This window comes from Maylandia zebra, linkage group LG12 (assembly GCF_041146795.1).
Source record: "Maylandia zebra isolate NMK-2024a linkage group LG12, Mzebra_GT3a, whole genome shotgun sequence".
Classification (NCBI taxonomy): Eukaryota; Metazoa; Chordata; class Actinopteri; order Cichliformes; family Cichlidae; genus Maylandia; species Maylandia zebra.
Genome location: NC_135178.1, coordinates 34,740,216 through 34,767,528, shown reverse-complemented (window position 1 = coordinate 34,767,528; position 27,313 = coordinate 34,740,216). Strand labels below are relative to the sequence as shown.

At 39.7% G+C, this 27,313-nt stretch overlaps 2 protein-coding genes and 1 pseudogene across 4 annotated transcripts in view; 1 reads left to right on the top strand and 2 right to left on the bottom strand.

The window, feature by feature from the left end:
* sh2d3cb (SH2 domain containing 3Cb) overlaps positions 1-25,219 on the top strand; it is a 64,248-nt gene extending 39,029 nt beyond the window's left edge. For both annotated transcript variants that reach the window (XM_004555723.3, XM_004555724.3), the window contains 6 exons: positions 18,877-19,337; positions 19,681-19,796; positions 20,304-20,475; positions 22,484-22,595; positions 22,724-22,933; positions 24,106-25,219. In XM_004555723.3, coding sequence (XP_004555780.2) covers positions 18,877-19,337; positions 19,681-19,796; positions 20,304-20,475; positions 22,484-22,595; positions 22,724-22,933; positions 24,106-24,275 — 1,241 coding nt within the window. In that variant the 3' untranslated portion in view covers positions 24,276-25,219. The remainder of the gene's footprint in view (positions 1-18,876; positions 19,338-19,680; positions 19,797-20,303; positions 20,476-22,483; positions 22,596-22,723; positions 22,934-24,105) is intronic.
* On the bottom strand, positions 540-17,556 carry LOC101483791 (UDP-glucuronosyltransferase 2A2). Its single transcript, XM_014408144.4, has 2 exons — positions 17,477-17,556; positions 540-2,564 (listed from the first exon to the last, which is right to left on the bottom strand). The coding sequence occupies exon 2, from the start codon at positions 2,548-2,550 to the stop codon at positions 970-972; it is 1,581 nt and encodes a 526-aa protein (XP_014263630.2). The 5' UTR covers positions 2,551-2,564; positions 17,477-17,556; the 3' UTR covers positions 540-969.
* On the bottom strand, positions 13,895-17,567 carry LOC143412347 (UDP-glucuronosyltransferase 2A2 pseudogene; annotated as a pseudogene). Its single transcript, XR_013101202.1, has 2 exons — positions 17,477-17,567; positions 13,895-15,910 (listed from the first exon to the last, which is right to left on the bottom strand). The product of XR_013101202.1 is annotated as a UDP-glucuronosyltransferase 2A2 pseudogene (transcript).
* Positions 25,220-27,313: the final 2,094 nt, after the last annotated feature.

Genomic DNA, 27,313 nt, shown 5'->3' with positions numbered 1-27,313 from the left:
TTTATTTTGTCACCCAGAAAGAGTAATATTAAAACTAAGTAGCCACGAAGGATACACCGACTCAGCCTTCAAATGCGACCTGTGAAGGATTGCAGCCTATTTTGCGAGATTTCACTAAAGTTCATCTTTTTTTTTTCCTCCAATGTCCCTTGCGGGGCTCTGTAGTTAAATGTAGTTAAGTTAAAAATAAATGTAACAATGGAGACATTGCTGTGTATTTTTTTTTAAATCAACAAAGTGATCAATAGTGTTCTATGGTAATATGTAATTCAGTGCACCAAAATCGTTGTATCAGATTTCAACTTACTTTATTTTCTATTCCAGCAACATTTGAAATAGAGTGGGAAAAATATACAGTACACAGTGAATTTCAGCTACTTGCACACTGTTTCTATATTACTGTGAATATGTTGGTCAGGTTACACAAGTTTTTGTTTTTTTTAATAAATTTGAAAAATATCTCCAAAAAAGTCTTGTGAAATTTCTGCAGCAATACATATAATAAAATATATTCTATAGTTGAGCACTGCATGAGGCCAAACTCTTCTTATGTGCTCTTAATAACGCATTAAACATCATCACCATACAGGAGTGAGAAACATTTAATTATCTCCCTGTTTAACTGTTAGACAATTTTAGGAAATGTGGTGATTCTTAAAGTGTTTACAACAGCAAAATATTCAAAATCATATTAATTTAAACCCACAACTCATTCCTTTACTTATTTTCTACTTTGTCACCAAACTTTCCTGCAATGTATTTATGTTTCAAAGTTTCAAGATCCAAATGCAAATAAACAAAAAGACATCTAAAATATGAGTAGACTGAGGTCATTAGAAAATGTGAGGTTTGTATTGTTGCACTGAGCTGCACACACTCAAGGTTGTTACACTACCAGTACAAATTTATCTCTGTTCTTCTCCTGAATAGACAACAGATGGCAAGCATACACAGTTTGTAACACAATCATCATTCCTTTTTGACTTTGTTTCTGTAAAATAACTTACGCAACAGAAACCTGACTGCTGAAATAAAAATGGTAAATACTAGCAAAATAACTGCCAGCAGAAAGGCTGCCACATCGATTGAGTAGTACTGGATGCTGGACATCTTGTAAGACTCCGTCCTTAAGTGCGCCGCTCCTTTGTGCCGCATGACAAACTCGATCCAGAACATGGCTCGGTCCAGCGGTTTCATAGGCTGATCTCTTTGGATGCTGGACAGCTCCTTCATCTTCTCCCTGTAGGATGGTTGGTAGAGTACCTCCTTTAGCGCCTCCAAGAAGTTTTCTTTGTTCACTGTTGCAATATCAAGGACTTTGGCCACACCTCTTGCTTTCATCCTGAAGAAGTTATCAGCCTGGTCAAACATAAGTGGCAGGCCAACCAGGGGCACACCGTGGTAAACGGCCTCCTGTATCCCATTGGTGCCTCCATGGGCCACAAACACTCTGGTCTTGGGGTGACCCAGGAGGTCATTTTGGGGCAACCAGTCCAAGATTCGCGTGTTATTACCAAGGGTGGATGGTCTTTTGCCTTTGTGCCTCCAAATCACCTTCTGAGGAAGTTCTGCAAAAGCAGCAGCAATGTCTTCAGCGATGTCCTCTGGAAGTTCTTCTACCAGCGTCCCCAGTGTCATCACAATGACACCATGTTCACCTGAACTCTGCACAAAGTCTTCTAGCTCTTTAGACAGGGGCTTGGAGGGTTTGCACTGAAATCCTGACATGTAGACAACATTTGGCATTGTGGGTCGAGGGAACTCAAAGGTGAAATCGTTTCTCATCAGCCAGATGTCTGCTGACTGAAACAGCTCCATGTAATGTACATCACTGCCAAAATGACGATGGACAAATGGTTTGTAGTTTGGTTCTGTGACGTACCAAATTTGAAAACATGTGAAGAAAAAGTAGAGCATATTCTGGACACGCTGAATGAAAGTCATCTTGTCAGTCAGCTCTGACCCTGGTATGGGGATGTAAGAGAGTGGGGAAGGTGCAATTGCTAGATGGCCTTCACCCTGAATAGTCCATCGGACATTAAAGACAAGTGGAAGACCCAAACGGTGAGCCATAAGAACACCTGTACCAATCGTAGGATCAGTCAGAACCAAATCATATTTGGCATCACGGAGGCTCTGCATCAGCTTGGTATCCTCAAACATTCCCTCCACCATCTCAAGCACTTTCTTATTCATTTCATAAAACTCTTTCACTAAATCATATTCCATTGATAAACGTGTCCAAAGTGAAGCACCTTGTCGACGCATGATTAGTGTTTTCATAACAAATCCCCCAAAGCGCTCTTCATCAAATCCGGCTGAGGAATTTATAGTGATGGTCTTGTAGTGAGGGGACTCTGACTTGATGTACCAGGTGTCGTTTGGCCGCACCACTGTGACTTCATGACCTCTGGAGTGAAGCTCTGCGATGATGATATTCATGTTGATCCAGTGACTTCCATCCACAGGGAACACCAAGACTTTCCCTCCATTTACCAACAATGTAGAGCATAGCAGCACTGCAAGTGCCAGCAAGTTTGGATGGCACATCTCTGAAAGAGATTCTGACAAAAATGTCAAGATGTTAGATTATTTCTTAAGCAAATGGTTTGAGTTCAAGAGCTTGTATCACCCTAATAACTAATGACAGATATACCTGAGATAAAGTTTAATTTGGGAAAATATGGACTGGCCAATATATAAATTTGGAGGTCAGATGTATTTGCCAGGTCTGCTTTGGTTTTGGCTTTTAAGATAAAAACTCAGATTTAAAGGTTAAGTTATAGATGTAGATTATTATCTTAAAGTCATGAGCCTCTTACTCACAGCAGTGAGTATCTCCTACTGTTGATCTCATTATTGATAAGTTAGTGACTTTGCCGCTAAATTTTCATACCTTTTTAACACCGTAGTCACAAAGAAACAGCAAAACAAGAAATAACTTCTGTATGACTAAACAATGATTCCAACAAAAAACGTGAAACTTGTCCTCTTGATTAGAGTTCATTTCAAACGTTACAATCAGCTAAACCTTTTTGTACTTGATTTGAATTCTAGAGTCAACATTTATATATGTAAACTTCGTTGATTCTTATGAATATTCATGTTAAACATTTAATCTTTTACTTTTTGTTTTTAAATATGACTTTGCTCATTATCTGCAGTAATGTTTTCTTTTAAGAGATAAGTTAAAGTTTGTGTTCCTTCAGTAAATAGAGGCTGACAAGAAGTTTGGGAGCTAGAGACGAGCATGTTGCACAGTAAAGGTGATTGTGGTGTGGAACCCCAGACTGTTCATATGATCTTAATTAAAGTGTAAATATGAGGGAAAAAAGGCAGAATTCACTGTAACATTTGAAAAAAATAAATTAAATTTAAAAAAAAAATAATGAAATGCAGGTGAATTTGAAAAACTAAAGTGAAACTCTAAACACTACACAGCAAATCCAGCATGTCCAAATTAACACTGTCGGATTTGATTTCAACACTATTAAAGTGTCTATATGGGTCCACACCAGAGAGTGTTAATTTAACTCTTTTTGGAGAGTTGGTACGTTAACTCTGATTTAGTGTTAAACACCAAATCTGTCTGGAGTTGATAATTTAACACTGGGTGTTAAGAGTTTATATATTAACTCTCAAAGAGTATTTTAGTTTAACTATGTAAGAGTTATCTTCTAATTCATTCTAAAAAGCAGGAATTTTACTGTTCTGAACTTCTAGAAATTTCTTTTGGAAATAAACATTTACTAAAAAGATGCAATGGTTTTTGAAAAACATTTATTCTGAACTGTGCACCCCAATTTCAAAACATTTTCTGAAAGATGTAACAGTATACATGTTCTCACTTTCATTAGAATTTTGTTTATCAAAGGTCTGACATGGTAAATGCAAATAACAGCATTCTCATCACTTATTTCTTCAATACAATATGCATGTCCTTCATTCATCCCTTTGTGGAACTTCAACGCACTTCTGCTCTCCCTCATATTCCATCTTCACAAGCATATCCTGTGCGGAGATTGAATAAAAATTAGTTGACACTAATTAACGGCACAAATAATCCAGTAAACAATTGCAGCACAGTAAAAAAAAGGAATCCTCTTTGAGCCATTACTTGTGTAAAGTATTTTCCCAAAAGACAAAGACACAGGCAACAGGTAATACTGAACTAAATGTAAAACCTCAACCTTTTTCATTTTTACCTAAACCGTGTGCACAAAACTCTGGAGGGATCTATGCTAACGTAGAATCCAGTCAGGACGTGTGCTACTGCTGTTTGCTCGTTTTTTTTTTATGGGCGATCGTTTTCAGGCTTCAAGTAGCACCATTATACCAACATTTCACATTCTAGACATTGTTTTAGGTGTATTTGACCAAAGGTTTGACTGAAAATTCACATGCAAGCTTTTTTTCAAGGCTGTGGTATTTGCCCGCAAACAATACCTTTCAGCTAGCTAAAACAGAATATTATGCTATCACCGAGCAATATGGCTACTGCCTTCCACACAGCTTTGTCTCAACTCCAAAGAGCCACAGAAGTAAAAGCTCATAATAATAATTGAAACAATCTTTGAAAAAATGACTTACCAAGCATGGCAAACAACTCGAATATGTAGAGCAAAATGTTCTGAAACGGCTTCACTTCAGCTTCGATTGGAGCCGTGCTGGGGGCGGAGTCTGTGAATTTACTCTGTTGGTGTCATAGCCCCTCTAGGAGTTCAGAGTTAAGAGGTCAAGAGTTAATGTTTCCATTGTAACACCTCCAGATTTGACATAGAAACACTCATTTTTAACACTCGATTTTAACTACTATCATTTTACACCTCAGAGTTACATTAAAAGAATGTGACTCTGCTTAGAGTAAAATTAACTCTACTTTTGCAAGAAGACTATTAACACCAAAAAATTTAACACTTTTGAATTTGCTGTGTATGAGATTGTCCTACAAGTCTTCTTTGGTTTCAATAACTAAAAACTTGCATTGATTCAGGTCAATTTAAATAATGTAAGGAAACACCGATAAGCTTCTTTATTTCTTATTAGAAAGTGATGGAAAATTTCTGTTCTTCAGGATAAGACCAGTTTGAACAAATTCTTCAGCTTTCACGTTCTTCCAGTAAAGTGATACAGTCCAATACTTCACTTTACTCACGCAGCAAATAAGACATTAGTGCTTCATGAAAGGTAATCACGTTAAACCTAACCCTTCATAGTTTTTCATATATCGTCAGTGAGAATGTTTAGTAGTTTTTCGTCTGATGATCAAAACCTTAGGAAACAGTTTTAAATAAATACTACTCGGGGTTGGGGGTCATTGCTGATGATGACTTCGACCTCAAAAGGTTTAAGAGTAAAAACAATAAGAACTTTTAAAATGTTTCATGTAACAAAATGGTAAAGCTGAAACTTGACAAAAATAGTGACTTCAATTATCCCTCAATGAAAAAAGAAAAATTGCATAATAAATAGGTGTCAGATGGAAAACTTTAATAAATCCTGAATATATGTTTTAACTAGTTAGAGAGATACTCCCTACAGCTTATGACAAAATTTGATCCGATTTGATTGATGGCCCTAATCATGACCTTTTGACCTCCCCCCCCCCCCCCGGAAGTGTGTAATTTGATCCCCTAAGCGTGACGAATTGCATCCGGAGAAGGGAGGGGGAAACCCCGGAAGCGCGCCACCTGTCCCTAAGCGTGACGAATTGCATCCGGAGAAGGGAGGGGGAACCCCCGGAAGCGCGGCACCTGTTGTTGGGGAAAAAAAAGAAAAAAGTTTTTAGAGGGAGGAGAATAAAAGCAGAGAGGAGGAGCACAATTTCTAAGGCACAGACGCAAGATGGATTTCCTTCTGCAGCCCAGCAGCGCTCCTGTGTACTTGGACGGCGAAGAAATCTGCTCTCCCAAAGAAGGCTTTGAATATGACATATTCAAATACAGCATATTTACTATGGAAGGCCTCGATCCGGACCTTATGACCCTACCGGAAATACTCCGGAAGTGTCTAGTCATTTTCAGACCTGATGCGTCATGTTCCCTAAGCATGAGGGGAGGGGTATGGTTGCTGGGGGGAGATCAGAGAGGGTTCCTGAAGCACAGCGGTGACGCAGCAGTTGACTCTGTGCTGTATAGAGAGACAGAGCGGCAGTTAGTTTTCCACAAACTCATAGTTTGAATTCTGTTTCGATATTATGACAATTTTCTCTGTATTTCTTTTTTTTTTTTTACAATAGCGGATGTAATTTTACTTTCTTAAGCTGCACCGGCGTTTGTAATGGGAATAAAGAGTGACTTCCTGTAGAGAACCGTTTCTTTCAATAGTATTTTATTTTCCTATAATACAGACGCAGTAAAAAAACCTTTAAGATACACCATAGCTTGTGATGAAAATAAGAACTTTCTATCCGCTTGTAACCTACAGGCTGCCTATGTGTAAAAATGAATAAATATCCCTTAGTGAATACTACTTTTCCCTTTGAGAGTCCTTTTTACAAGAGACTGAAAAACAAACCATAATAGCCGTGACAGGAGCTCTTGTTTCACACACACACACACACACACACACACACACACACACACACACACACACACACACACACACACACACACACACACACACACCGTGGGTCAAGGAGGAATGAGACAGCAGATATCAGTTTTTTCTCAATGCTTATAACCTATAACGCGTCCTCCAAAGAATTATTATTATTATTAAAACATCTATATGAGGTAGCTTTTGCGCAGCCTGCTCCTTGGTAGAGTTTTTTTCTTCATTACTTTTACAATGGGTTTTCTCAATAGACAGAAAATGATGACGCTGAGGAGTCAACAGCCGATATTATCATTGCTTGTAACCCGGTAAATAATTTCGTACATCTCCCCATAAAATAAGCCTTAGTGGAAAAAAGCTCATATTAGGGGGCAGGGATAGCTCAGTAGGTAAAGTGGTCGCCCCATGATCGGAAGGTCGGCGGTTCGAATCCACTTAACGGCTACCCTGAGGTACCCCTGAGCAAGGTACCGTCCCTACACACTGCTCCCCGGGCGCCTGCTTAGTGGGCTGCCCACTGCTTCACTGAGTGAATGGGTCAAATGCAGAGAAAAACAAGTAATTTCCCCATGGGGATCAATAAAGTATCCATTATTATTATTATATTCGAATAAGTTTATTCCCCTCTGTGAGAAAGAGTTTTTTTCTCAGAGTCAACCATGAGGCGAGTTTTGTCAACAGGAGGCGAGCAAGAACAACTGTTGCCCATAAAGTAAAACAAATATCCGCCTCTAAGTCGTATTTTACCGTTGCAGAATGTGGAAAACAGACAGCCCTCACAGGAGGCACCCAGGGGCCCACCTCACACACCATAGTTAAAATATTTAAATTTCAACTAAATTTGTAGTAATGATCGGATTTCCTCACTTATCTACACCACACTCCTTGTCCTTGATTTCTTATCGTTTCTTATCGTTCCTCTGTCCCTTAATAGAAACCACATATATAGAAACTATCCTCCCTTTCAGTTGTCTTTTGCACTTCCATATCGCAAAGCAGTTACTGTAGGTTATTTTCTGCTTATGCATTAATGTAATTAATTAACTTATTTATCCTTAAGTAAGGTAATGACTTGAGTTCTAATGCTTTTTGTCTCTTGAGTTAGCTGTCAATGTGGGATTTTTTTCCCCTTTTGTTCAGTTAAAGCTGCCTTTCATTCTTCAACACAGCTTAAACTCTAATAGGTAAGCTTTCTTGTAATTTCTTAGTTCTGCAGGCTTCTTGAAAGACATCCGAGACTCTTCTTTGGATGCTGGCTGCCTTTTGTTTTGTTTTCTGTCAAGATGATCCCACACCGCTTCGATTATCTTGAGGTTCGAACCCTGGAGAGATCAATCCATGACTGATGCGTTGTTTCATCCAGGCATACTTTGACTACATTGGCAGTATGTTTGCGATCATTGTCGTACTGAAAAATGAAGTTGAAGCCAATCAGACACTACGTGGTATTACATGGTCGATCAAAATCTGGTGGAACTTTTCTACATTCATAATTTGATTAATTTGGATAAGAGCTCCAACAACACTGGCTGAAATCCAGCCTCAAAGCACGGTAGAGTATCCACGCTGTGTTAAAGACGGCTATAGACATTCACTGTTGTATCTCTCTTCGGACCTCTTCCATGCATATTTCAAATTTGGATTCATTACTCCATAAGACATATTACAGCTGATTTCTTTTTCCAGTCAATTTCTTGTGTAATTTGGCACACCTCAGCCTTATTTTTCTCTGTTCTCCTTCCTTAAGAATGGCTTATTAACAGCCACCCTTCCAACTCAGATAACTTTTGATGAGGTTTCATGAAATGTTTACAGCACTCGAGTTACTCGCCACGGCCATCCTAAATGCTAAGAACACTAAACTTTAATTCTAAATTACGTAATTAACGTTAACCAGAAAAAACAAGCCAAAGTCGAAATGTTGCTGAGCTGACCTGTGGTATGCTATGTCTTCTAAAGCACGTATAATGTAAACAGAACTGGTCTTTGCACAGAAGCCTGTGGAGCTTCATAATTAACCTCAGTGTGTGAAGAGGACTCTCCATTTAATAATAGCTGTAATAAAATGTAAAGGGCAAGCTTTACTTACACAGCCTCACACACAGTAGATTTTTAAAGTTTTTGGGTACAGGGGTTTAGCCACAGATGCAACATCCACTTTTGATAAAGATCACGCCACCTGTTTATTTCTTAAGAAATTAAGCATCTTCATTAAGCTCTTATTTATAAATGTCTACACAATAATAGACACCGTGTGCTCTGTGACGTTATAGTCTTCTACTTCTGCTTCCATCGGTTTCCATTTTAAACTCCCGGCCTTTCAGTTTGTTATGAACGACTTTATATCACAAAATGTTAGAAATATAAAGTGAACCATGCGACTTTTTTTATTTTTTTATTTTCTGTTTGATGGAAGGACTTAAGACACGAGTTATTTAAACAATTCTAAATGACAGTGTGATGGCCATAGCACTTTATGTGGGCCAAATGTGTTAAGGATAATGTTTATCAATGTAAAATTGCAAAGAACTTGTGGATAGATTATAACATTTTGTAAACAGTTACCTCAGAAGCTGTACTGGTAGATCTATGTATGTAAGGTAAAACTATCCACAGTACTTCCACTTAAGTAGCTAAACACATAAAGTCACCCTTACCAATAATCCACTGCTCCTTGAAAAAGTAGCGCAAACAGACAACTGACTGAGCAATGATAAGTAGAGCTACCCGAGGCCGATACTCAAGCAGAAGAAATTAAAAGTTGTTGTTTTTGTGGCTCGAAAAATTAAAGAAAGTATGTTTAATAATTCAACAAGACCCGCACCTTCAACACATGTACATTCAAATTCTGGAACAGGCTCAACATTGCTGCTGTTCAATAGTTTTTATCCGTTCGAAAAAGTCATTTTACGGCTTTAATGTTTCCAGCTGATAAGGAGAATGAGTGCATTTCAAATGTGCGTCCAAAGGCTTTAAACATCTGCTTTGTCTGTAACGACAGTATCAAACTACAGAGCATTGTTTTTACAAAAATTCAACATTTTCAGATGAAAATTTGGCTGCTTTTTGTTTTTTCACTGTAACACCCACCTCAACGCCATTTTTAGGATATTCTTGGTGATCCCACCTTTTTCATATTTATGCTTTTGGCACTGAGGGTATCTAATACGCATGTTGTCGCTGTGTTTTGTACTACCAGCTGTGAGGGCTCTGCTTTTGCTTTGAGCAGTCTGTTTTTATTTTGTCTCGTGACTGTGTGTGTGTTGTTTTTTTTTTTTCAAACAAGATCCTCGTCAGTTTGATTTTGTTACCACAAGCTTTGTGTGAAGTTCACAACAGAGGTAAAGAGATTTAAACACCCCGGTTTAAGGAGGCAGGCAGGGGTTGGACCACCTGCACAGGACAGGTGAAGCAGAGAGTGTCGGGGGGAGATGTGCAACAGAAGCAGAGGGAACATTTTACTAGATGATAAATGGCAGATTTAGGTGATTAAGGATTTGTTGACAAGATTAAAAGACACGTCTGTCAGAGTTCAACAACATTACAGTTTGATTAAATAAAAAGTTTTTAAACTACACAAGGGTCATTTTCTCCTCTGATAGTAAGCATATTAAACATGTCAAGAAAGAAAGAGTATAAAGAAAATAGTAAATGTGTGTCTAATTAAACTCTTCCTGTGAACCTTACATCATCCTTTAATATTTTTGGTGTTACAAACTTGAAGAAGCACAGAAAAGGTCATCAGACATTAATCTAATCAGTTTTCAGCCTTCATTCATATTGAAAAGTTGAAATCTTCCCTGCTAGACACAAGTGCAGCGTTTAACACCGTTGGCCAGAACATTTTATTACAGCTATTATTAAATGGAGAGTCCTCTTCACACACTGAGGTTAATTATGAAGCTCCACAGGCTTCTGTGCAAAGACCAGTTCTGTTTACATTATACGTGCTTTAGAAGACATAGCATACCACAGGTCAGCTCAGCAACATTTCGACTTTGGCTTGTTTTTTCTGGTTAACGTTAATTACGTAATTTAGAATTAAAGTTTAGTGTTCTTAGCATTTAGGATGGCCGTGGCGAGTAACTCGAGTGCTGTAAACATTTCATGAAACCTCATCAAAAGTTATCTGAGTTGGAAGGGTGGCTGTTAATAAGCCATTCTTAAGGAAGGAGAACAGAGAAAAATAAGGCTGAGGTGTGCCAAATTACACAAGAAATTGACTGGAAAAAGAAATCAGCTGTAATATGTCTTATGGAGTAATGAATCCAAATTTGAAATATGCATGGAAGAGGTCCGAAGAGAGATACAACAGTGAATGTCTATAGCCGTCTTTAACACAGCGTGGATACTCTACCGTGCTTTGAGGCTGGATTTCAGCCAGTGTTGTTGGAGCTCTTATCCAAATTAATCAAATTATGAATGTAGAAAAGTTCCACCAGATTTTGATCGACCATGTAATACCACGTAGTGTCTGATTGGCTTCAACTTCATTTTTCAGTACGACAATGATCGCAAACATACTGCCAATGTAGTCAAAGTATGCCTGGATGAAACAACGCATCAGTCATGGATTGATCTCTCCAGGGTTCGAACCTCAAGATAATCGAAGCGGTGTGGGATCATCTTGACAGAAAACAAAACAAAAGGCAGCCAGCATCCAAAGAAGAGTCTCGGATGTCTTTCAAGAAGCCTGCAGAACTAAGAAATTACAAGAAAGCTTACCTATTAGAGTTTAAGCTGTGTTGAAGAATGAAAGGCAGCTTTAACTGAACAAAAGGGGAAAAAAATCCCACATTGACAGCTAACTCAAGAGACAAAAAGCATTAGAACTCAAGTCATTACCTTACTTAAGGATAAATAAGTTAATTAATTACATTAATGCATAAGCAGAAAATAACCTACAGTAACTGCTTTGCGATATGGAAGTGCAAAAGACAACTGAAAGGGAGGATAGTTTCTATATATGTGGTTTCTATTAAGGGACAGAGGAACGATAAGAAACGATAAGAAATCAAGGACAAGGAGTGTGGTGTAGATAAGTGAGGAAATCCGATCATTACTACAAATTTAGTTGAAATTTAAATATTTTAACTATGGTGTGTGAGGTGGGCCCCTGGGTGCCTCCTGTGAGGGCTGTCTGTTTTCCACATTCTGCAACGGTAAAATACGACTTAGAGGCGGATATTTGTTTTACTTTATGGGCAACAGTTGTTCTTGCTCGCCTCCTGTTGACAAAACTCGCCTCATGGTTGACTCTGAGAAAAAAACTCTTTCTCACAGAGGGGAATAAACTTATTCGAATATAATAATAATAATGGATACTTTATTGATCCCCATGGGGAAATTACTTGTTTTTCTCTGCATTTGACCCATTCACTCAGTGAAGCAGTGGGCAGCCCACTAAGCAGGCGCCCGGGGAGCAGTGTGTAGGGACGGTACCTTGCTCAGGGGTACCTCAGGGTAGCCGTTAAGTGGATTCGAACCGCCGACCTTCCGATCATGGGGCGACCACTTTACCTACTGAGCTATCCCTGCCCCCTAATATGAGCTTTTTTCCACTAAGGCTTATTTTATGGGGAGATGTACGAAATTATTTACCGGGTTACAAGCAATGATAATATCGGCTGTTGACTCCTCAGCGTCATCATTTTCTGTCTATTGAGAAAACCCATTGTAAAAGTAATGAAGAAAAAAACTCTACCAAGGAGCAGGCTGCGCAAAAGCTACCTCATATAGATGTTTTAATAATAATAATAATTTTTTGGAGGACGCGTTATAGGTTATAAGCATTGAGAAAAAACTGATATCTGCTGTCTCATTCCTCCTTGACCCACGGTGTGTGTGTGTGTGTGTGTGTGTGTGTGTGTGTGTGTGTGTGTGTGTGTGTGTGTGTGTGTGTGTGTGTGTGTGTGTGTGTGTGTGAAACAAGAGCTCCTGTCACGGCTATTATGGTTTGTTTTTCAGTCTCTTGTAAAAAGGACTCTCAAAGGGAAAAGTAGTATTCACTAAGGGATATTTATTCATTTTTACACATAGGCAGCCTGTAGGTTACAAGCGGATAGAAAGTTCTTATTTTCATCACAAGCTATGGTGTATCTTAAAGGTTTTTTTACTGCGTCTGTATTATAGGAAAATAAAATACTATTGAAAGAAACGGTTCTCTACAGGAAGTCACTCTTTATTCCCATTACAAACGCCGGTGCAGCTTAAGAAAGTAAAATTACATCCGCTATTGTAAAAAAAAAAAAAGAAATACAGAGAAAATTGTCATAATATCGAAACAGAATTCAAACTATGAGTTTGTGGAAAACTAACTGCCGCTCTGTCTCTCTATACAGCACAGAGTCAACTGCTGCGTCACCGCTGTGCTTCAGGAACCCTCTCTGATCTCCCCCCAGCAACCATACCCCTCCCCTCATGCTTAGGGAACATGACGCATCAGGTCTGAAAATGACTAGACACTTCCGGAGTATTTCCGGTAGGGTCATAAGGTCCGGATCGAGGCCTTCCATAGTAAATATGCTGTATTTGAATATGTCATATTCAAAGCCTTCTTTGGGAGAGCAGATTTCTTCGCCGTCCAAGTACACAGGAGCGCTGCTGGGCTGCAGAAGGAAATCCATCTTGCGTCTGTGCCTTAGAAATTGTGCTCCTCCTCTCTGCTTTTATTCTCCTCCCTCTAAAAACTTTTTTCTTTTTTTTCCCCAACAACAGGTGCCGCGCTTCCGGGGGTTCCCCCTCCCTTCTCCGGATGCAATTCGTCACGCTTAGGGACAGGTGGCACGCTTCCGGGGTTTCCCCCTCCCTTCTCCGGATGCAATTCGTCACGCTTAGGGGATCAAATTACACACTTCCGGGGGGGGGGGGAGGGGGGAGGTCAAAAGGTCATGATTAGGGCCATCAATCAAATCGGATCAAATTTTGTCATAAGCTGTAGGGAGTATCTCTCTCTAGTTAAATGTAGTCATGTTATTAAATTTAACAATGAAGACATTTCTGTATTTATTTTTTGTTAAAACAGCAAAGTGATGAATAGTGATCCATAGTTAAATGTAATAAAGTGCGTGTATCAAGTTGTATCAGATTTCAAATTACTTTATTTTGTATTCCAACAACGTTTAAAATAGAGTGGGAAAATATACAGTACATAGTGAACGTCAGCTACTTGCACACTGGTTCTATATTACTGTGAATAAGTTGGTCAGGATACATAAGTTTTAGTAATAAATTTAAAAAATATCACCATAAAATTCTGTGAAATTTCTACAAAAATACATATAAAAAATATATATTCTATTGTTGAGCACTGCATGAGGCCAAACTCTTCTTATGTGCTCTTAATAAAGGATTAGGCATCATCACCATACTACAGTCAGAAACATTTAATTGTGTCCCTGTTTAACGGTTAGACAATTGTAGGAAATGTGGTGATTCTTAAAGTGTTTAAACAGCAGACTATTCCAAATCAAATGAATATAAACCCATAACTGATTCATTGATTTGCTTGCTTCATTTACTAACTTTTCCCTGAACAACACTGAAAATAATTTCTATTTTAAGTTTTTAAGATACTGACAAATAAGCAAAAATACATCTGAAATATGGCTAGACTGAGGTCATTAGAAAATGTGAGATTTGTATAGCTGAATTGAGCTGCACACACACTCAGGTTTGTTACACTACCAGTACAAATTTATCTCCGTCCTTCTTCTGAATAGAGAACAGACGACAAGCATACAAATTTTGCAAAACAATCATCATTCCTTTTTGACTTTGTTTCTGTAAAATAACTTACGCAATAGAAACCTGACTGCTGAAATAAAAATGGTAAATACTAGCAGAATAACTGTCAGCAGAAAGGCTGCCACATCGATCGAGTAGTACTGGATGCTGGACATCTTGTAAGACTCCGTCCTTAAGTGCGCCGCTCCTTTGTGCCGCATGACAAACTCGATCCAGAACATGGCTCGGTCCAGCGGTTTCATAGGCTGATCTCTTTGGATGCTGGACAGCTTCTTCATCTTCTCCCTGTAGGATGGTTGGTAGAGTACCTCCTTTAGCGCCTCCAAGAAGTTTTCTTTGTTCACTGTTGCAATATCAAGGACTTTGGCCACACCTCTTGCTTTCATCCTGAAGAAGTTATCAGCCTGGTCAAACATAAGTGGCAGGCCAACCAGGGGCACACCGTGGTAAATGGCCTCCTGTATCCCATTGGTGCCTCCATGGGCCACAAACACTCTGGTCTTGGGGTGACCCAGGAGGTCATTTTGGGGTAACCAGTCCAAGATTCGCGTGTTATTACCAAGGGTGGATGGTCTTTTGCCTTTGTGCCTCCAAATCACCTTCTGAGGAAGTTCTGCAAAAGCAGCAGCAATGTCTTCAGCGATGTCCTCTGGAAGTTTTTCCACTATAGATCCCAGTGTCATCACAATGACACCATGTTCACCTGAACTCTGCACAAAGTCCTCTAGCTCTTTAGGCAGGGGCTTGGAGGGTTTGCACTGAAATCCTGACATGTAGACAACATTTGGCATTGTGGGTCGAGGGAACTCAAAGGTGAAATCGTTTCTCATCAACCAGATGTCTGCTGACTGAAACAGCTCCATGTAATGTACATCACTGCCAAAATGACGATGGACAAATGGTTTGTAGTTTGGTTCTGTCATATACCAATTTTGTAAAGTTAAGAAGAAAAAGTAGAGCATATTCTGGACACGCTGAATGAAAGTCATCTTGTCAGTCAGCTCTGTCCCTGGTATGGGGATGTAAGAGAGTGGGGAAGGTGCAATTGCAAAATGGCCTTCACCCTGAATAGTCCATCGGACATTAAAGACAAGTGGAAGACCCAAACGGTGAGCCATAAGAACACCTGTACCAATTGCAGGATCAGTCAGAACCAAATCATATTTGGCATCACGGAGGCTCTGCATCAGCTTGGTATCCTCAAACATTCCCTCCACCATCTCAAGCACTTTGACATGCATTTGATACAACTGTTTCACTAAGTCATGCTCCATTGATAATCGAGTCCACAGTGAAGCACCTTGGCGACGCATGATTAGTGTTTCCATTACAAATGCCTCAAAGTGCTCTTTGTTAAAACCATTCGAGAACTTTATAGTGATGGTCTTGTAATGGGGGGACTCTGACTTGATGTACCAGGTGTCGTTTGGCCGCACCACTGTGACTTCATGACCTCTGGAGTGAAGCTCTGCGATGATGATATTCATGTTGATCCAGTGACTTCCATCCACAGGGAACACCAAGACTTTCCCTCCATTTACCAACAATGTGGAGCATAGCAGCACTGCAAGTGCCAGGAAGCTTGGATGGCACATCTCTGAAAGAGATTCTGACAGAGATGTCAAGATGTTAAATCTCTCCTTCTGTTTAGTAAGGGCCTTGAGTTTAAGGGTTTCTATGAACTTAAAAACAAAGAAAAATTATTTAAAAAATTCCTTCCTGCATACACACTGGAAGATATTGGCAGTGATGTAGTGACTCCAGATCAAGAAATGACAATGGATTTCTGCAACTTGCAATGATGACAACCAAAACGTAAGTTATGAATGTTTAAGAACACATTAGATGCTATCTAGTGATTCTTATTAAACATAAGAATGACAGTTAAATCCAAGAGGCCAATTTATTTTCCTGATTAGAAGTCGGGATGTATTTAAAAAGCTAACTTCTGAGCCTTGTAATTTCACTTTGGGAATGTGGCATTGTAAAATACTTTGGTATTTTATAATGTACATCATTAGTGATCTAGATTACTAATCTGAGTAAATAATATAACTCAGTCATTTCAGTTTATGTTTGACAGCAAAGGTTGCCATATAGCTAAAACCACCCTGATTCACACCACCACCAGTCTTTCTACAAAAGATTTCCAGTAGTTTTTCACTAAGCTGAGGCACCCTACTTTAATACTTGCATAGCTTCCAGATTTTCTGCAGCTCACTGGTTCAACTGCAGTGTGGAAATTCCTGCCTCTAAATCTCAGGAGGTTTAAAAGAAGGCAACAAAGCTGTTTTTTGTTCCCTGTTTCACAGCTGCCAGCATTAGTGGGTATGAAATTATAAAGCAATTGTAAAGCAACAATTATAAATATTGTAAAAGCTGCCATTGTTTAATGTTAAATGTTAAATGGACTGTATTTGTATAGCGCTTTACTTAGTCCCTATGGACCCCAAAGCACTTTACACTACATTCAGTCATCCACTCATTCACACACACATTCACACACTGGTGATTGCAAGCTACATTGTAGCCACAGCCACCCTTGGGCGCACTGACAGAGGCGAGGCTGCCGGACACTGGCGCCACCGGGCCCTCTGACCACCACCAGTCAAAAGACCTTTTGTGCTTGCAAGACTTAACATTTTTTCCTTAGTTCCGAATTTAAAATAATCAAAACAAAACTTTATAAGAAAAATCTTTCTGTTTTGCATCAAAAAAAGTAACTCCATGTTCTCTCTGTATTTAATTTGAGAAAGTCTGAACTTGTGTGACCTTTGAAGCTTCCTTCTTTTTTTCGAAAGAAAACAAATTTCCAAGCTGAAATGCATCCGATTCCAAAACAATTCATTCTTTTTCTTGCTTTTGTTCCTTGTGATCAGAACAAACTATGACTGTGAATGAGGATGGTTTATATAGTGAGATTCCTCCATGCAATCATAAAGCTCAGCCTTGTTATTGTTGAGAGGAGACATCTGGGAAATATTCTGTTCCTCTGTGAGAATCCATATGCTACTACTTAGCTGGTCGGTCATGCATATTTCAGAACAGAACTCGCAGCGTAACTACACAAAGAAATGCTCTAAAACAGCATTAAAGGTATTTGGGGTTTACATTAAAATGCCATTTTATCTTCTAAAACTCTTGCTGATCTTGGGTTTTTGATCTAAGTACTTACCTAGAGCGTCCCTGTAAAAAGATCTCACGTTTCAACCAGAGCCTGTTGGTTGTGTGTCCAGCCTGCTTCACCGGTCTCTGAGTGAATGACTGCCATCGGGCTCTGACGAGCAAAATACCTCTGACCGCATTGGCTCTAAGGTAGCAGGAGTAAGGTTCAGAGCCTTTTGTAGTTTTCAGCAGCAAGGTTGGTTGTATAAGAGAAAACTGGATCAAATGTTGTGAACTCTGATCTATAGATGTAGTAGATAATACTGTTGCTACAGGTTACTATAGACAAAGACAAGTGTATCTGAAATGAATGAATGGTTTTGGGTGAAGACATTTGAGGATAAAATGGAAGTAATTGAAAAATTGAAGGCAACATAGAAATAAACTGTTGTAATTGAGTGTGATGTAAGTAGAAGGTTATTGGCGTGCATTAATCAAACAGTGTGTTCAAATAGTGAGTTCATCTACATGAACTTCATTACCTCGCCCTCTGACTTAAAAAAGTGAACGTGTTGTTTCACAAGACAAATAAATTGCACATTAAAACAAATAGCAGGCCATGAGTTAATGATCAGGAAAAAAAACATTAACAAGAAAAAAATTCCCAAGTAAAGCTGCAATAGAGTTCGAAAGAGTTAATGCAAGTCTTCAAAAGATACATTATACTGTAGGTGTGTCCTATTAATTGACTAATTAATTAAATGATTCACATGATTCTAGTGGATGTCCTCACACGGTAGATTAATTGCAGTCAGAGACAACAATTAAAGATAAAAAGGAATCTACATTTCTGTTTATTAAAAAACAAATTGAGCAGCGCCGCTTGATATTAACTGACATGACTGAGTGAAGTCAAAGAAACCAAAGACGGTGAATAAACTAAATGACATTAAAGTTTGTAAGTAAAGATCCAAATCGGGGAGAGAAATATCATGGCACCAGTAAACTCAGTCTAGACAATAATGAAGGCAGAAATAAACTGACAGAAAGGAAGTGAAAATGCAGAAAGCAAAAAAGAAATTGTCCTTCAAAATAAAGCAGGAAGTAAACTAAAAAAGGGAAACACCAAGACACAGACTAAGGTGAAAATAAGAGGCGCACAAAGTTTAACATTAATTAACTATGAGTCAACCCAAAAGCCATGATGGTATAATATTCCTCTCTGCCTTAGAGCCCTAAAATAATTGTCCAAAACTATTAACCACAGTGATCAGCTATACTGATGATATTTCTATCAGTATATTTCATTGTCATGGGTTCATTAGTCTATAATAATCATCCACAAAGAATGTGCCACTTCCTCTTATTATGTATCTCAAGTAGTGTCCGAAATGTATATATTTATTCTGCTTTATTTGGATAAATATTTGTAAACATCTTTTTCCTAATTTTCCCTCCCTTCTTCTTCAGCCCCCACATCCAGAACTCCGTCCAGCAGCCGGACTCCCACTGTGACTCCGTCCCTGCCGAGGCGCTCGGACACCGTCCAACCTCTGCCCTCTCCCAGCAGCACTCTACAGAGACAGCATCTTGACAGACCCCAACCTCACCACACCCAGGTCTCTCCCTCCTCTCATGCAGACGGGAGCTGCTACACAGAGCTGTACCCTGGTCCTCAGAGCTATGTGGAGAGGCTGCAGGCAGAAGAGGGGTCAGCGGGAGTCGACCCACTGAGGGCCGAGGATGGGAATGTGTACTTTTCACCTGTGGTGGAGACGGTCTCCTGTTTCAAACCCAGCAGGTACCAGTCACCACTGATGGGAAAAGAGAATAAGCCTCTAGAAGTGGGCGTCCTGCGGAGGGTGAAGGAGCTTCTGGTGGAGGTCGATCCCAGGACAATGGCCAAACACATCACCAAGGCTGACTGCATGGTACTGTTTATAGCTGCTCTAATCAATATTTGTAAAGTAATAGGGACTTTTTTAAGGATGGACTGCAGCTCTGCAGAAAGGTTTAGGGATTTCTTTATTTTAGTCTGAACGCAGTGGCAACTATGCTGAAGGAAATCTAGGGCTAGCTATGCGTTAGTGATAACAGGTAAACTATGGGGTATTTGTTTGAATGCAAATTCTAAACCATTTCTAAATCAAAGTGTTATTGATGTGTGAAAACATGCAGATGTTTCAGGAGATTTTAAAGTGTATTTTCCTGCTCATCCTGTTTCCGCTAACTGAAATCTAATGCAGCAGTTCTTACATCTGTGTGTGTTCCTAGGTGGCCAGAATTCTGGAGGTCACGCCAGAGGTGCAAAGAATGATGGGCGTTACCTCCGGGATGGAGCTGCTCACGCTGCCACATGGACAACAGTTAAGACTAGACCTGCTGGAGAGGTGAATACTGTTCAACCAGTTCAGCTGTTCATTAGCGTGATAGAACGGTGTATATCTGACATGAGCCTTATTAGACTTTTGTCCACCAAGTTGGTTTTTAGTTATCTGCAAATTTATCTACTATCAAATGTTTTTACAAACTGGAACCATAAACTATAATGCTGCTAATTAAGTTAGTAGACTAGACTAGAGAGACCAACCTGGCTTTGTTACCAGGCTATAAGACTTTCTGCTGTTAAGTGGGGCATTTATACACAGGAGTGTCACAACAGCAATGACATGGTGTGTTATTCCTAATTTATTCATAGTAATTTATAATTCTTTCCATCTTTTTTTTAGCCTTCTTTTAACTACGTGATTTATTTAGTCATATGTCTGCTTTCCCTTTCAATGTTGTCTCCCTATTCCTGCTGTTGGAAGTCTTGTTCTGACTTTAAGGACCTCTTTAAGCAAAGTGTGATCACTGTGTGGGCTGACATGACCTGATATAACATAACATTCCTGCAGGTTTCAAACCATGTCGATTATGTTGGCTGTGCACGTGTTGGGCTGCACGGGGACGACTGAAGAACGAGCCTGCCTGCTTCACAAAATCATCCAAATCGCTGCTGAGCTCAAGAGCACAATGGGCAATATGTTTGGCTTCGCTGCAGTCATGAGAGCCTTGGAGCTTCCGCAGGTAAACATGCACTGCACGGAGCTTTGGTTATTTGTGTTCATGGAGATAGGGGAAGCACGCAGGAAACAGCCGGAAGAGCAAGGGATGTGTAACAAAGGTTGCCCGGGGTAAAGTTAAACCAGGGTATAGGTAAGAGATTAACAAATATTGACTTAATGGAACAGCGTAGTACAACAAACATGAGGCTGTAACCCCTTGCCTACTGTGTATACTGATAAGGGCGCAATCATGGCTCAAAGAGTTGGCAGTTCGTCTTGTAACCGGAAGGTTGCCGGTTCAATTCAATTCAATTCAATTTTATTTATATAGCGCCAAATCACAACAAAAGTCGCCTCAAGGCGCTTCATAGATACAGAGAAAAACCCAACAATCATATGACCCCCTATGAGCAAGCACTTTGGCGACAGTGGGAAGGAAAAACTCCCTTTTAACAGGAAGAAACCTCCGGCAGAACCAGGCTCAGGGAGGGGCGGGGCCATCTGCTGCGACCGGTTGGGGTGAGAGAAGGAAGACAGGATAAAAGACATGCTGTGGAAGAGAGACAGAGATTAATAACTCAGTGTAACTAAGGGAGGATTCAGGGTCACCTGGTCCAGCCCTAACTATGCTTTAGCAAAAAGGAAAGTTTTAAGCCTGATCTTGAAAGCAGAGCTAGTGTCTGTCTCCCGAATCCAAACTGGAAGCTGGTTCCACAGAAGAGGGGCCTGAAAACTGAAGGCTCTGCCTCCCATTCTACTTGTAAATACTCTAGGAACAACAAGTAGGCCTGCAGAGCGAGAGCGAAGTGCTCTAATAGAGTGATATGGTACTACAAGGTCATTAAGATAAGATGGGGCCTGATTATTTAAGACCTTGTATGTGAGGAGCAGGATTTTGAATTCAATTCTGGATTTAACAGGAAGCCAATGAAGGGAAGCCAAAACAGGAGAAATATGCTCTCTCTTTCTAGTCCCTGTCAGGACTCTTGCTGCAGCATTTTGGATTAGCTGAAGGCTTTTCAGCGAGTTTTTTGGACATCCTGATAATAATGAATTACAGTAGTCCAGCCTGGAAGTAATAAATGCATGAACTAGTTTTTCAGCGTCACTCTGAGACAGGATATTTCTAACTTTAGAGATGTTGCGCAAATGGAAGACCGCAGTCTTACATATTTGTTTAATATGTGACTGTCCGAGCCCCGGGCCTTGGGCAAGACACTTCACCTACCGCCTACTGGTGATGGCCAGAGGGGCCGATGGCCCAATATGGCAGCCTCGCTTCTGTCAGTCTGCCCCAGGGCAGCCGTGGCTACAACTGTAGCTTGCCACCACCAGTGTGTGAATGTGAGAGTGAATGAATAGTGGAATTGTACAGCGCTTTGAGGGCCCCAAAAAGTGCTATATAAATGCAATCCATTATTATTATTATTATTATTATTATTATTATTACTGTGACTCACCTTTAGTGAAGATGCTTAATTTCAGGAATAGCTAAGAGGCCCACTGATATTTAATGTTATCGCTTACATGATTTAGCCTTCGGCCTTCTTTTGGGTTTCCCTGCCTCAAGGTGTCAGGCTGTAAAATGTCACAATTCTGATATCAGGGTGCTTCATCACATCCTCAAACAAAAGGTGCAAAGTCATTTATTGATAACTTATTAACCTTTCAGTGATTTTATTAACTCAAATGCAGAAAAGTTTCTTCATTTTATATTTTTTCTTAGTTATTGTTAATATATATTTTTAACTTGGCCTGTCTTTTCTGGCAAAGTTTCTGTATATATTCAAAACTGTCTTTACATAAAAAAAGACATCACCTCTGAATATTTTTAGGAATCATATACATCTCAACTATATTTTCAGACTGAAAAAAATAAAGACAGGGACAATTTCTATAAGATTAGCTGTCAAACAATTGTGGGTTCAGCTGTGCAGGTAATACAAATAGTAAGACAAATCGAATAAAACAAATATATACAAAACGAGAGGAAGGCACAAAAGCAATAGTGTTGTTCTTCGGTCTTTCAGGTGTCCCGTCTGCAGGAGACTTGGATGGCGTTACGGCAGCGGCACACAGAAGGTGCCATTCTCTATGAAAAAACTCTCAGGCCATTTATGAAGAGCCTGAACGATGGAAGAGGTAGAGCGTCTCCTGAACTCGACACCACATGATAAAAGCATGGAGAAACAATTCCTGCTCATATCTTGGTGCTACACCATTGTTTCCACAACAAACATGATCTCTGTATCTGTCTTTCAACTCTCCAGAAAGCTGTCCGCTGTCCAACACCACTTTCCCCCACGTCCTCCCTCTTCTGACTCTGATGGAGAAGAATGCGGTGGTGGGTGAGGAGGGGACAGAACTGTGGGAAACGGTGGAAGTTGGGGTGGAAGTGGTCATGTTCCACCTCGGGGCGGCGAGAACCATTGCCCAGCTAGGGGGCATCTACCGCTCTAACGCTGAGAGCAAATTACAAGGTGAGAGACAAAAACAAAATGCAGTATGTCTGCTTTATAACATTAGCAAATGAAATACAAGCCTTTAGAAAATTTAAACACGAAAGACCACAGGGATCCGTCTTGGGACCTGCTGTATTTACTCTCCACACAGTTGCCATTCCACTGCAGGAACACGGATCGCATGTTAGGTGCTGCAGCTTACTGCTGTTCTTCATGTTGTTTCTAATGTGCTTTCACGTTTTCCCCTTTCTTTTTTTAAATACTGCTTTCCTCAAGTTTTAGTAGAAAAGTAGCCTAGCATTTCTTAGCAGCCACTTAAGCGTTGGTAGCCTAGAGCATGTTTTTTTTTTTTTTTTCAATCTGGAAAAAGTCCAACACACTGGTTCCAACCAGGTGGCAACCTGCAATAAAATATAATAAAGTCAGATTGAGGCATGCATGAAATGCATGCAAGTCAAACTACATTTGAAACCTTTTATTGAAGAGACTGGTACATGCTGCAGCATTAAATAATCTGATTATAAAAAATCATTAGGAAAAGTGTTTTAATTTCCTAAATCCCATTCTAAGGTCATTCTTGATCTGATGGTTTATTTTAAGTTGATATTTAAGTTTATGTTTATTTAAGTTTATATTATTATTAATCAGTAAGAAATAGCTTCACGCCTGGTAGGCCAAATGAACAACCCAAGGCTGTATAGTGAACTGCAAGAACTTCCTCTTTCACTTCCTGTAAATAAACTCTTCCTTGCTTCTTCTGCTCCTGATGGGGTCTTCATCCATCAGGAGCACCCTATTCCCTATGGGTATGATGTCATGTCACCTCTTGTCACGCCAACCGCAGGTCTCACTTCCATGTAATAAAACTTCTCTTTGCTCTGGCTTCTGTCACACATCACCCCTCATGCTCATCCACACCCCCTCCACCCTGGCTTCACTCTCTTCTTCACCTTTCTTGTGCACTTTATGTCTATTCTGATAGTTGACCTCTGATATTTAAACTCTACCTTCATTACCTCTGCTCCTTGCAGCTTCCCTGTCCATCCCTCTTATTCACACACATATATTCTGTTCTTGTTCATGTTTGAGACAGGTCCAGTTACAGGGACCTCTGTGGTAGAAATGGTAGTCTCTGGTTCCTTTCTACACTCCTGTGCTGCTAATAATGTTAAACTGATGTGATGTTGCAGGTTTCGGGGAGCAGGCCGAAGTCCTGGAGCTTTTCCTGACTGATTTCCAGATGCGGCTGCTGTGGGGGAGCCGGGGGGCCGAGGAGCAACAGGCTCTGCGATACTCTAAGTTTGACCAGGTGCTCACCGCCCTGTCCAACAAGCTGGAGCCACCCATCAGACGACACTGACCCCAGCACTGTTTTTAGAGGCCTTGTTTATGAGCTCATGCCTACATACATGGACAATTACTGTGTTGGACACTGAGAAGCTCCTCCACTGAAAGCTCATTAAAAGGGAAAGCGCTGTGATCTTTCAAACAAGGAGGCTTCTTAAGCGTGTAGACACCAGAACGAAGCAGTGCACCCACTTAGTTCAAATCTGTCACATGTAGCAGACCGGGATACTTGAAGAGTGAGACTGAAATTTTATAAATGCTTACCTTCCCATACCAGCACTTTTCCAGTTTCTTTTGAAGCTAAACTGATGTAACTCAAGGTTGAGGAACTTTGTCTGAAAGCTTCAGCAGAATGACGACAGTTTGTGAAAGAAACCACTAAATGCTTTGATGGGGTCTCCAGAGGGTGTTTTTATTTTTGACTGAGGACTTGCACTCCTTCAACAACGTCACAGATCAACATTGTCCTGTGTTAGTTTACCTAACAAAGGACTCTATCTACTCCAAAGTGGCACAGGGCGACATGATTTGGAAGTGTAAATATGTGGTGCTATTTCAGGTTACCGAGGCTGTGCCTCAGTCTGATAGGCTCATGTTTGTAAATGTTTTAATCTCCCTAAAGGCTGGACCTTAGCTAAATCCACAAACATATGTCACATTGTAGAATGTAATAACAGAATAACTGTACATCTGTATTTCAGTTTTTGTTTAGTTTTTTGTATCTTTTCAGTAATTAGGATTTTATAATTTGAAGAGATTATTAAATGTAACCTGGGGTCAGTTCGTGTTTCCTCTTTGTTTCCTTTTCTTCTTATTATAACAATGTCACTTTTTAATGTAAGGGGAGTGAACTGATCCTAACTGCACGAGTACGGCACACAGGTGCAGATCATTTTTGTAATCTTAAACAGTTTTACTTTTTATTTATCAAAAAGTGTAAATAAACATTTATTTCACTGGAGGTTGTTTTATTGAACAAAAACAGTCATGCTTGTGAGCTAGCTGGCAACTCGAGCCGCGCTGCAGCATACACACTAACATGCCTCACTTTCCCCGGGCCATATAACAAAGCCAACCTCTACTTTTTGTGGTCTGTTTAGCTGTAAATTTCCCCTCCCTGCCTTTGACATGTCGGTGCTGAAGCTTTTCTAAATCACTGCCCTACTGTTTCAGTGCTTCCATCATTAAAGCTTTTACCTACAGGCTTGAGGAGGTTACCGATCACTCCCCAATGTCAGTCTGTGTGTGGCATATTTCTGTGGAGTGATGAACTTGAACATGCCAAACTCTTCCTGTATTCTTCTACTGTGGTGAATTTACATTTCAAAGTGAATCACCTGCTTCTAAACCCAGTTACAATCAGGAAAATGAAATTAACAAAACCACTTCAGATTTTTGACACTCATTAGTTAAACTGCAGGAAAAGACATAAAGACCTGGATGACCTGTAACTTTGCGATTCTAAATTCAGATAAAACTGAGGCTATTGTAATAGGACCTAAAGTCTAATATGATGAGAAATATGATATCTTACTCTGGATGGCATTACCTTGGCCTCCAGTAACACTGTGAGGAACCTTGGAATATGTAGGACTACTTACTACCATTTGCTCAATATCTCTAAAATACCTGTTTACTTGTAAACTTGTTATTAATTTCTGTCTCTCTTCCCAAGCATGCCTTTTGTCCTGTCTTCCTCCCCTCACCTCAATCGGTCACTGCAGATGACCCCGCCCCTCCCTGAGCCTGGTTCTGCCGGAGGTTTCTTCCTGTTAAAAGGGAGTTTTTCCTTCCCACTGTCGCTAAAGTGCTTGCTCATAGGGGGTCATATGATTGTTGGGGGTTTTCTCTGTATGTATTGTAGGGACTACCTTCCAATATAAAGTGCCTTGAGGCGACTGTTGTTGTGATTTGGCGCTGTATAAATAAAATTGAATTGAATTGAATTAAAAATTCATGATTTTTCTTTTAGGGTAACATGTACATGAGTACAAAAAATATACAAACAAGTCATGGAAATGCATCATTAAAAATGTGTCTGTGCCAAAACCCATATATATAAACCCAGGTAGAGAACACTGAACAAAAAGTTCAAGTTTTAAGTGAAGATTCTAAGTTTAAAAACTTAAGCAAGGGGAGCAACAGAATAAATTAAAAGAGCTGCAGAAGACGTAACAGAAATGTGTAGAGATAACACATCACAAGAGAATGACAGGTCTATTTTTTACACTGTGAGCTGAACAGGGATGAGAAACAGGAGACAGCTGGAAGCAATGAAGACAATCAGTCAAAAAGTCTGAGTCAAGAAACTAGAGAAAATGATCAGAGTATAAAGGAAAACAACCCAACTACAAAGAACAGCAAGAAAACTCTCATTAAAAATGATACAGTGGAACACTGGTTAGGTGAAAAGAGTCCCTAGAGTGATAAACCAAAGACAGGAAGTCAAAACACTAAAAGGCTCAAAGCACATCCTGTGCTGAAGCAGCACCAACATTCCTTAGTCTGTTCCCCAAACCTCAAAACCATAAACCTGTAGAACTGAAGGTATACACCCAATTACCATTATTCAAGATGTTTTAAAATGTAACATTGCAAAATATTGTATTTTAGTTTGAAAAAAAAAAAAGGTTTAATCATATGCATGAAGCTTAGGTCACTGTTAATAAAACTACAAAAACAGACATCTCACTGAGGTGCATATCTGAAGTGTGCTGTCCATGACAAAAAGTGAGGGGAAAAAAACCCTAAACAAACAAATTAAGTTATTTTATTTTGCAAGGACCCAGAATGTTATAACACATGACTCCATCAAAGATCATTTTCACATTAATAGCTCCCTCTGCTGTATGCAGGACACAACTTGGATTTATAGCTCTGGGGTTTTTTTGTTTTTTGTTTTGACTTGCTAATAGAAGACCTTTCACAAACACAAACACATTTTATTTGAATTTTTCAAAAATCTACATGTATAATTACATAAAATGGATATTAAACATGTTTAAGAAATTACTTGAATTGCATTTTTAAGTATGATATTTTAACCCAGAT